A 12,071-nucleotide genomic window follows, 5' to 3' on the forward strand; every position below is an offset into this window, starting at 1 on the left:
ACTTTATGCAAATATAGGACTATATATAAATATGTCATGCAGTACCTGAAAAGAAATAGTAACCTATTCATGTATTGGTTCATATGCATATGTACTATTTTATGCAACAAATTCCAACTTAATCTATAAAATAAACATTTAACATTTAACTGCTGTGCTTATGCAAATAATAACTCAACATTTACATTTTGAAAGATTTTCCTTCTGATATTCTTATTTCATAAATCGGGAAAATAATGAAGAAATAACAAATAACCAATTTCTCTCCCCAAATTTCCAACCAGAAGCAACACAGAATGCTACCATAGTCTTCAACTGCCACAAAATGATTTTATAATATTTTTTAAAATTTATAATTCAATTAAGAATACAGGGGGGTGGGATGGGGAGGGTGGGAGGGAGGGAGATGCAGGAGGGAGGAGATATGGGAACGTGTGTATATGTGTAGCTGATTCACTTTGTTATAAAGCAGAAACTAACACACCATTGTGAAGCAATTATACTTCAATAAAGACGTTTAAAAAAAAAAAGAATACAGTAAATGGATCAAAATATTGCTGAAATTATATATTTTAAATTCTTAAACATATCTGTAATCTCTCAAAAGTACATTTTAACAAGCAGTTAATGTTATGACCATTAATCTGGTGACTGACTCAAAGTAGTCAAGGCATGAACATTTCAATTTCCAAAACTGTTTATTCAAATATACATGTAAGTCAGTAGATCTTTCAAAGGTCCTTAAAACTTCTAGCTGTCTCCATCTTAACTACTGAAAACACACCAAACGTGAAAATTCAGTTCAGAGATTAAACGAGAATTCTGTCATGTTTAAATCACTGTTATTGTTGATACTTTTTATTGGTACTAAAAATGAATGAAATACCTTATGGAATTCAAGATGAATTATGTCCTTGCTGAGGAATATGCATTTTAATTAAAGAAGTAAACATCATAAATCATAAGACTGGGATCCCAAAATGTTTATTATTTAATTGTATATACACTCACCAAAGCCAAATTTTTAATTTTATCCCTAGCCATTATTCAATACTTCTGACTTTCTAAAAGCCTTAAATGAGCTTTAGCTACCTATTTTTACACACACACACACACACACACACACACACACACACACCACACTGGCAGAAAAAAAGATACTCTTATCAACCAAAGAATAAATTCAGACATCACCTCTAAACAAACACTGGATCAATTTGCAACCACTATTGATTTATGTTCACCTTAACCTTATGAAGACTGCAATTTAAGCAACTGGTGTAAATACTATAGTCACATAAGAACAATCTGCTATTTTTTGACTCCCTGATGGGATATAGGGCTTATCTTGGTTTCACTCTTTAATGTGACAAGGCAATTTTCAAACAAGCTAAAGTTTTAGAAGAAAACTTTACAGTTCTCTTTTATAGGCAGAAATAGTTTTGAGAAGAATGTGAATATATTTGGAAATGGAGAGCAATCAAATTTAAAAAGAGGAGGGCCAAAGAGAAGAAAACAATAGTGGCAGATAATAAAAGTAGAAAAAATACTTATAGGCCAATTAAAATATATGAGGGATTGTTAACAATATCATTCAAAATATAGGAGAGGGAGCCTAGGTTTAAACTAAGCATAAATCATAAATCAGTGAGAAGTCAAAAACATTATGAAGTAGAAAAGACTATGGAGGTCAATAATAAGATATTGAAAACAAATTGGAATTGAAATAATGAATAACTAAAACCGGTTCTAGAGACAGTCCCTAAAGGTCTTGAGAACAGAGATAAGAAAATGGTCAAAAATCATTTTAGCCATAAAACTTGGGAGAGCAAATGAAAGACTGATCTTCAAATGTTATAAAAGGGTTACAAGCAGAGGGAGTACACTGAAAATAAAATCTCAGCACCAGAGGTGTGTGAATAATGAATTAAATATGGCGATAATCTAAAAACTGTATATCTGAAATAATGTTGATACAGAGCCAGTCAGGAGAGAAAGCAGTAAAAAGGACAAGCAGAGTGAATTCTAACATTTTCATACTTTTTAAGAGAGATAAAACTGCTGAAAAGTGAGGAAATCAAAAGGGTCTATTCCCTTTTAATTCTCTTTCTATCCCCTTTTAATTCCAGATGAAGTAGAATTTTAGCAATATATTATCAGGTAGGAGTGAACTGAGGAAATTATTTTGGGTGCATAAGTGAATATATATATCAAATATGACCTCAATAAAATAAAATAGAGGGCAAAACAGATGAGACACCTATTTTAGGTTTTTTTTTTTACATTCTAAATTAAGGATTCTTAGGAATATTTAAAGCCTCATACATCAAGTATTATATTTTAAATTATGCTTTATTCTTTGGGGCAATTTTTTGCTGAATTTTAAATTGTGTTTTTGGGGGAGAGATTCCAGACTTTCTTGTATTTTACTTACGACAATATTGATGATTATTTTACACTAAAATATTACAAAAGTTACTTTTATTATTTAGCCACTTGCCTAACTCCCCCTAAAATAGTTCAGTTCAATAAGATAACTCTTCATAAAAGTTCTTTATATTCCTCAGATGAAAAACCTAAGTATACATATCTTAATCCATATTATAGGAATTTTAAATGTGTTTGCAAGAAAAAATAGCATACTACTACTACTATGTTTGCACTTTTTATATAATTTCAATAATATTTCTAAAATTAAATAAGTTTATATTTATTTTAGAAATCACACATTTCTGAAATTTCCAGAGTGGTTTATGGCGTGGTCTGTGACTATGGAAGGATCCAGATTGTATCACCCTAATCAGACTAAAGTTTCATTCAGCTAGTTAGTCCAATACTCTACAACCAACTATTCCAATACTTTCTGCTTTGTCAACTGTTTGTCTTTTCACTACCTGTTTAACTACCCTATTTTAACTAATAGGCATCAGTTTACTGTTCCTCTTTAATTATTTACTTTTCCAAAAGTAACTATATGTGTCTACTTTTATTTTGCTGCATCAATTGTTTTGGATAATCCCTAATGCCAGAATTTATAACTTGCAGTTCATATATCTATCTGACCCATTTACTGCAGTGGTGTGGAAAACAGCACATGGTAATGACTGTGTGAACATCTAAAATGTGTGTACATTTTTGAATTGATATTAAAAGTCAAACATGCTTTTAGTGACAAAATCTGTACTTTTATTCTAGTGACATGTGACTTTCAAGCAATGCCATTCTATTTGACTGTGAAAGGTAAGAATAGTCGTTTTAGCATTATAATGGTTGCTAAGTTCTAAAATATGCATATAATTGCAGAATCTAATGTCCATAACACAGCAGTTAATTTTGAACATTCTTCAGAATATTATTGATTTTAATTGGTTCAGAAGAAATTACAACTATTAAAATCACTTTCTGACTATTTAATGGCTTTAGACTTCTACAAATCTAATGTCCAACTTCTAACAAAATTTTTTCATACCATAGTCAGAAAGGAATCAACTGCTTATGATATTTCCTACATTTCTAATACTGTACAATTTATGTTGAGCTTACTAAATTATTATGTCTCATGTATATCCATATGTGCAAATATAACCATGGAAAATTAACTCTAAGGACGTGATATTTTGTTTGTTTTTGTTAATGTTTAAATAGGCAAAGGAATCATCACATCATATATATATCAGTCATTCATTTCAACATAAATAAGATATGTGTAACATAAAAATTCATCTAAATAACAGACCAATATAGTAAAGATTAAATAAACTTAATCTTCATGAAGCCTAAAGAAAACCTTTATATATCCCATTTTGATTACTAGTCATTTCTATAAGTATATCTAGGTTGACCAATTGTTTTATTGCAGTACCTTTGTCAGGGCTGCAATTCTCTGAGCCAGTTCAGCCTCTACTTCAGGTAAGGTCTCAGCTTTTCTCATAGTTTGCTGCAACTTTTGCTCAGCTAGCTCAAGACGCTCTTGTAACTGTCTGTTCTTCTCTTCCATCTGAAATGGGGACGAAAAAAGAGACACTTAAATTGTCACAGTTAGGATAGCAAACACCAGTCACCAGGGGCTGTGGGCTTCAAGCCACTCTTCTAGAGTTAAAATAAGCTACTACTACCATACCTACTGTGCAAAGAGATTATTGTTCTCATGTTTTCATATATTACTCATCCATATTCCTTAATAAATTCAGCACATTAAAAAAAGAAAACCTTTTACTGAGGGCAGCAAAAAGAAAAGAAGTTAATAGTGAGTATTAACTTGGACAAATGGAATACAACTTAGTACTAAGACTTCAGATACAACGTAATAGCAACATACTGAGAATCGTAACATTAGCTGGAGTAGGAGAGGGAATGTAGCATAATGATTGAGAGTCCAGCCTCTAGAGATGAAGTTGGCAGACTTTTCCTGTGAAGGCCAAATGGTAATAAAGTCTCTGTTCCAACTATTCAATTTTACTGTTGTAGCACAAAAGCAGTCATAGACAATGATTAAATGAATGGGTATGCTATGTTTCAATAAAACTTTATTTATAAAACAGAGCCATAGTTTTGGCACATGGGCCATAGTTTGCCCACTCCTTCTCTAGAGCCGAATAGACCTAGGTTTCCATTATTGACTCTGCAATTACCATATGTGTGACCTTAGGAGAGCATTCATGTCTCTGAACCTTAGTTTCCTCAGTATAATAATTGTACTTACTTTACTCCTCAGTATAATAATTGTATAATAATTATTATACTTTACAGTATAATAATTGTACTTACAGGTGGTGGTTGGATTTAAGTGAGGTAATACATGTAAACTATTTAGCACAGTTTCTGGTTCATGTCTAGATCCAAAGTAAATATTAGTCATTATTTTTATCATTATTAAGATAGATTTCTAGATTACACACTAAAAATCACATCTGTTTAGTTAGCTTGGTTATAAATTTTAGAGAATGATTGATTACCAAGGAATACCATATTTTATTTACTCCACGTTTTGTGAGAATGGTGAGAACACACACAGACCAGAACAGAACCAAGATAGAGATACTGAACCTGCCGTAGGATGGCCTCTTTATTTGCTAACTCATTTTCTAGTTTGTCATTCATGTCATGTATGGAGGTAGATTCTCTCTGAGCACTGAGGTAACGCTTCTCAAGGGTCGTGATTCTTTCTTCCATATCTTCCTTCTGTGCCATGGCCTACAATTAAAATAATTTAAAAAATCAGATTCTTAGTTTATATATTGTCTTATTATTTAAATTAAATAGTGAGATATAAAAGAAACTATTGCTTTCTTGAGGTAAATATTCATTCCTTTCTTTTCATTAAGGGGATGCAAGATTTCATGTGAGTTTTCTCAACTTATCTGTCAGAATTCTTCTCACGTCTTGGGTTAGCAAAAAGCTTTCTCTCTCTGAGAATGCAATGGAGTACATTTTAAAACTCCCTACTGTAGAATTGGTATTCTTAGAAAAGAAGTAGAAGAAAAATTAGTTCATTACACAGTAGAAATAAGTACAATTATGGGTAGAGTTGCAAACCATAAAATTGGTAAAATGGTGGCTATAGTTCCAAATTGCAAAGGGATTTTCAAAGAAGGATAATAAATATCATCAGTATCCTTATTGTCATGTATAAGTAAGAATAGCTCAGTGGTTAAAAGAGAAGGCAAAAATGAAAAAAAAAGTAAATTTGAATCACACAAATGAATTGACGAATTTACTTTGGAACTTAACCATTTCCCTTGTTTAATTGGAATATGATATATTCCAATTAAAAAGAATTTAGAGAACTCAATGAACACAAATCTCTAGGGGAAAATCAGTTATTGGTGCAAATGAAGCGATAATTTTAAATACTATATTATTAATATAATATTAACTATTGTATTAAGCAAAAATTTTAAACCATATAATTCATAGATAACATGGAAATGATTTTATCTTCCTAGTAGCTTACATGGGAATTTATTAGTAGGTAGATAACCTACTTTTTTGAGATATTGGGAAAAATCAGCTGCAGAAGTGAGCATCTTGGGCCTGGTGTGGTTTTCTGATAATTTGGGAAGCTCCTTTGCATAAGGAGCCTGACATTGAGGAGATGGTGGTGTTTTCCATTTATTACCATCCAGGTTTCTTTGACCACTTGTTCCTAAGCAGTCTCTTTGCTACTCTCCTACAAGATCCAGAGTCAATCCTGCCACATGCACAGAACAGATAAATTCCCTTCTAATTTTCCAAAAGAAATAGAAGCCCTTAAATGGACAGTCCTTCAGCTTCCTTATCTTCCCTCACCACCATCTGGTGGTAACTACATCCACACAAATCCTTAACCTCTATCTTTCAGTTTAGAACAGGTGTTCCACCTTCCCTCAAAGTTCAGTCATTATCTGTACTCTGGGTTTTATGCCTTTTCTACTTCAGGGATCTTGGTCACTTTTTCTCCTGAATTTTCAAGGTGCTAGTAGAGGTAAATCCCATAACAATAGCTAGAAGAATGAAACAGGCTTATAAAAAATTTGGTACAGATCAGAGGTGGAGAGCAGAGGAAACAGAGATGATTCAAAGAAAATAAAAATAAGAATGATAAATTATCTGCATGACCATTGTCCATAATCTGAATTGAAATTATGAAACCAAACTGTTGGAGTGGGTGGGAAGACTTACCATTTAAAAATAAGCAAATTTATTTATCAGGTAATTAATAAAATCCTAGAAAAACAGAAAGCTGTACAAAAGGAAATATTATCATTGAAAATGACTACTTGGATCATTTGTGGAACTATTTACATAGTCATAATAATGGTAAAACTGAATGTGATTTTGAGATGATTTTAGTGGAAGGATGGGTGTAAGAGAAAGGAAGGGAAAGAATAAGAGAGTTAAAATCCTCATATAATAGCAAGACATAGGATAAGTTTAAATAAGAGAAAATACCAGAAGTAATGGCTAAAAGGGTTGAAATTAAGAATTTCAGGGAAGTGAGATGGGAGGTAGGTGGTGGCTTTGTGTATATGTATGTGTTTTGTGCACATGTGTGTTTAGATTTGTATTCTCTTGATAGTATTTGACTTTGAAAGTTATGTGTATATAAAAAATTAAAATTAATTAAAAAGTCATATTCTACAAAGAAACTCATCATGTTGTCCTTAGTCTCCCTGCCTTCCCCTACCTTGTATTACTTGACTAGTGAATGACACGGTGCTGCACAGAAATTTAGGAGCATCCTGGAAAACTCCTCTACCCTAACTCCCACTTAATAGCCTAATCTGTCATCTTGCCATTAGTCTTTTTTCCTGCTTACTTATTCCCAACCTCCTGACCGACTTGCTTCTTGACAATACCTTTGTATGTTCCCCTCCATCTTCAATTTAAAATCTGAGCTACAAAGCCTTGCAAATACATAGCTTAATGTCTTGACACTTTCTTTATGTACAATATCTCTATGTACTGAGATGAATAGTGAAAAATTCATGTTCACTTAGGACTTGGGAACGTGATATCATCTGTAAATAAGGTTTTACAGATGTAATCAAGTTAAGATGAGATCATACAGGATAGGGTGGGCCTTAAATCCAGTGACTGGTGTTCTTACAGGGAAAGGAAGATTTGGGGACAGAGATATACAGAGAAAAATGCAATGTGAAAAGGGAGACAGAGATTATCTTTATACTGCCACCAGCCAAGAACACCAAGGATTGCTAGCAACCACCAGAAGCTAGAAGGCGCAATGAAGAATACTTCACCAGAGCCTTCAGAGGGAATACTGTATGGCTCTGTTGATACCTTGATTTTGGACTTATAGTCTCCAGAACTATGAGAGAATAAATTACTGTTGTTTTAAGCCGTCCCTTTTATTGTAATTTGTTATGGCAGCCCTAGGAAACTAACACACTCTGCGACATTTCTACCTGGAATGAGGTTTTGTTGACTTTTTGACTACCTTAGTCTTGCTGAACTTCAAGACCAAACTAAAGACTACTTGGTTAATTATGTTAATATTAATGTTCAAATGTATGAAACAATTAATCCATCAATTTGGCAAAAATTATCCAAACTAATTTTTTTCAACATTATATATGCATCCCTAGATTTTAGCCATCCAAATAAAAGCTACTATTTAAAAAGCTTCTGCTTAAGATTTTGACTTTTTCTGTTTCCTATATTTTTTAGTCCAATGAGGGTAGAGTTTTCAATCTTAGACTATTCCTTCAGAGTGCTGCTTACAATTGTTAATTCTGTATTGTTAATTTCATTTTCATACAGAACTCTGGGAATGTTATGTCAATTTTGTAGCCCAAGAAAAAATTCTAAATTTAGCCTACATATATAAACGTCTTACAAAATTATAATAGCCATAAATTCAGTTAAAGGCATACACATGTTTCTTTAGAACATGAGCACGAAGTAGTACATACTTGCTTTAAATCCTAGTTTTGGATACTTATTAACCCTGTTATGGGTAAACACTGCTTAGCTTTTCTAAACTTCATCTTCTTTCTTTTTTCTTTTTTTTTTTTTTTCAGTTTTTGTTTGGGATGTTAATACATGACATTGTTGTGATATATTTTAAGTGCTTTGCATGATGTCTTATGTACAATATACACTCAGTAAATTCTAGCTCCTTTTTTATCATTATTCATTTTTATTACCATGTACAATACACACTAAATAAATAATAGCTTTTTATTATTATTTATGTATTATTTTTTCTTACTATTATGCCTATAATTAGCTGATTTGACTATGGCATATATTACATATAGGAGTCGTTGGATGTGACTTTGGTATTTCATTTTTAATTCAGTGATTCATATGGGAGATTCAATTTATAACTGCAGGCTGTGTTGCCAAAAATAAAATTTGAATTTACAAGTTGGAGAAGTATCTTTTCGCTGTGTGTTACTTGGAAATTTTAAAAAAGAAAGCTTTCTCTAGTTCCTGAAAATTGCTGCCTAAAAAAAGGCGAAAAACTGTGTAAAGGATTAATTTTCTCTTAACTTGAAGTTTATGTTAAAACTGGATTTCATTATATCAAATAAATATAATTCTATAGTAACTTAGAGCTAGTAAAGTGAAAAATATAACTCCATGTTTCAGATAATAGAAAAGACAAAATTGATATGTATTCACTCATATAATCACATAGTGAACATTCAAAGAATGTTTAAGAATAAGAAGTTGGAGTGATAAGCTGTTTTTATTCACAAAACAAAATATAACTGAAATACTTCACAGAAAATTCTAACTCTTTGCATATCAATATATTTAATGAGATATTAGTATCCAAATACCCAATTAGTAGCCTTCTTGATTAGAGTGGAACAAATATCGTATATTAACGCATATATGTGGAATCTAGAAAAATGGTACAGATGAACCTATTTGCAGGGCAGGAATAGAGATGCAGACGTGGAGAACAGACGTGTGGACATGGGGCAGGGGAGAAGGGGGGTCGGATGAATTGGGAGATTGGGATTGACATATATACACTACCATGTGTAAAACAGACAGCTAGTGGGAACCTGCCATATAGCACAGGGAGCTCAGCTCCGTGCCCTGTGGTTACCTAGAGGGGTGGGATGGGGGGGAGGTCCAAGAGGGAGGGGATATGTGTATACATATAGCTGTTTCACTTCATTGTACAGCAGAAACTAACACACCATTGTAAAACAACTATACCCCAATTAAAAAAAAAAAAGAGTGGAGAGGTAAACTAAGCCTCCGTAATGAGACTGACTATATTTTCTAGTCTGGGTACTGTGCCAAGCTTTAACCCTAACTCCAAGAAGTCACAGTCAATTTAAGGAGCGCTTAAGACAAAACTTCAAACAAAAGTAAACTGTGTAAACATACAAGAAATTAAACAGATGTAATCATCACCCTGGTTTAAAAAAAAAAAAAAAGTAAATTTTGAATAGATTTATTTCTTGACAAAGAATAATTGCAAAAATATATTCTGAAACCATTAATGAAATATACTTACACAATTTGTTTCAGATATATTAGACTATGCACATGCACAGCAAAATGCATTTCAGTTTTTAATTATATGGTCAGTTTTTTCCTATTCTCTATTTTTTTCCTAATTAATTCAACAAATAGTTATTGCTTATATCATATATAAATCATCCTGTGTTAGCAGTGCTATAGGGGTAGCAAGGAGAATCACCTTGTTTGTTTTTTCTACTTAAAATCATGCAATCTAGTAGACTTTGTTGTGACCACAGCTCAAGAATACATAAAAGCGAAGTCTGGAGTTTTCAGTGTTATGTGATACCTTTTTAAAGTATGTGATTTTCACATTTTCTTGCTTATTGAAAAGACCAAAAGACTGATTATTTAGGAAGCAGTTACAGTGCAGCTGCATTTTTTATGATAGTTGCTATCACTGAGTAAATGATTGCATCTTGTTGATTTTGGAAGCTGCTCATAGTGGAAGAAGCACAGATTTTGAAGCTGGGGTAGTCCTCCAGTCTTCCTGGTGCTGGGGGGTGGGGAAGGTGGTGTGTTGGGGAGAATAATGGATAGGCCTTGGACAAGTTACTTTACATCACCTGAGAAAAATGGGACAATTACAAGTACCTTCCCTATAGGACAGAAGGAATTAAAGAAATTAAATATAAACCAGGGTCCCATGGCCTGCATCCTGAATCTTATGGGAAATATTTTATTTGGCCTTCACAGTGTGCTTAATACACACACACACACACACTCACACACACACACACATACACGATGCATCTAGAAAGGCAGACAGAGTACAGGCTCCTTGTCCAGGTCTCATTAACCCCATCACTTCCTACTGTTGCACCTGGCACTTCACACATTTATATTGTTTGCCTGGCTTTGAAAACATTTGTGTTTGCAAGCCCCTGCAAAGGTGAATGATGAGAAATATTCCTTTCTCGTGAAACTCTTCTAAGATATAACTACCCAGAACTTATAGAGCTGATAAGAGTAGTTATATTGTAAAAGAGGGGCCTGGTGAGGGCCTGGTGAGGGGGCTTCCCTGGTGGTGCAGTGGTTAAGAATCCACCCGCCAATGCAGGGGACACAGGTTCCATCCCTGGTCCGGGAAGATCCCACATGCTGTGGAGCAACTAAGCTCGTGCGCCACAACTACTGAGCCTGCGCTCTAGAGCCCGCATGCCACAACTACTGAGCCCACATGCCACAACTACTGAAGCCTGCGTGCCTAGAGCCCGTGCTCCATAACAAGAGAAGCCACCGCAATGAGAAGCCCGCGCACCACAATGAAGAGTAGCCCCCGCTCACCGCAACTAGAGAAAGCCCACGCACAGCAATGAAGACCCAACGCAGCCAAAAATAAAAACAAATAAATAAATAAATTGAAAAGAAAAAAAGAATTCCTGGTGAAAGCAGAACACCTTACCTATGAGAAGGTATTCCTAATTAAAAAAAAAAAATTTGGCATCATATAGATGATTGACATTTTAAATCTGACTTAGCTTTTTGTCACCTACATCCAAAGACTATTAGAATCAAAGGGTTATTTTTACTTAGGTCATAAGAAAGGGAGAGCTGGAGATACTGGGCTCTACCTGCAAATGACACTGGATTAAACAAGCATTAATAGAGTAGGTGAGTGTTAAGTGAAAGAAAAACAGCTAAATCTGTGGGACTAAGAGAATGAAGAAATAGAAAATGAGCAAAAGCTCAAGAAATGGCCCTGGTGGTTTACTAGTCAAAAATCTTAGTGTTCCTTAACAGTAATATAGAAGAGGGGTTAAATTTCATCTACTTTATAAATTCTCTGAGTTTGGGTTGTGGGAGGAGTGAAGATGAGAGATGCATTCCTGAACTGTTAACATCATAAAAAGGTGTATCATTTTCTGTGCGGTGACACAACCACTTCACGGATCATCTACCTTACTCTGAGATAGTAGGCATTGTTTGGGGACATATTCTGATTTCATCCATGCCTTTTGATGTTTACACCTAACACCCATAAATATCCATCCTTTCAACAAGAGCTTTTGAGTGCCTACTCTATACTCAGTAGTTGTGTACGTGATTAAAATACAGCAGTGAACAAAACTAGTCAAAACAAAAAA

At 33.7% G+C, this 12,071-nt stretch overlaps 1 protein-coding gene across 8 annotated transcripts in view; it reads right to left on the reverse strand.

Annotated features, from left to right (window-relative positions):
- The window catches only part of PPFIA2 (PTPRF interacting protein alpha 2), a 476,859-nt gene that overhangs the window by 100,565 nt on the left and 364,223 nt on the right, over positions 1–12,071 (reverse strand). For all 8 annotated transcript variants that reach the window (XM_036867009.1, XM_036867010.1, XM_036867008.1 and 5 more), the window contains 2 exons: positions 5,047–5,193; positions 3,863–3,997 (listed from right to left, as the gene is read on the reverse strand). In XM_036867009.1, coding sequence (XP_036722904.1) covers positions 3,863–3,997; positions 5,047–5,193 — 282 coding nt within the window. The remainder of the gene's footprint in view (positions 1–3,862; positions 3,998–5,046; positions 5,194–12,071) is intronic.

This window comes from Balaenoptera musculus, chromosome 10, assembly GCF_009873245.2.
Source record: "Balaenoptera musculus isolate JJ_BM4_2016_0621 chromosome 10, mBalMus1.pri.v3, whole genome shotgun sequence".
NCBI lineage: Eukaryota > Metazoa > Chordata > Mammalia > Artiodactyla > Balaenopteridae > Balaenoptera > Balaenoptera musculus.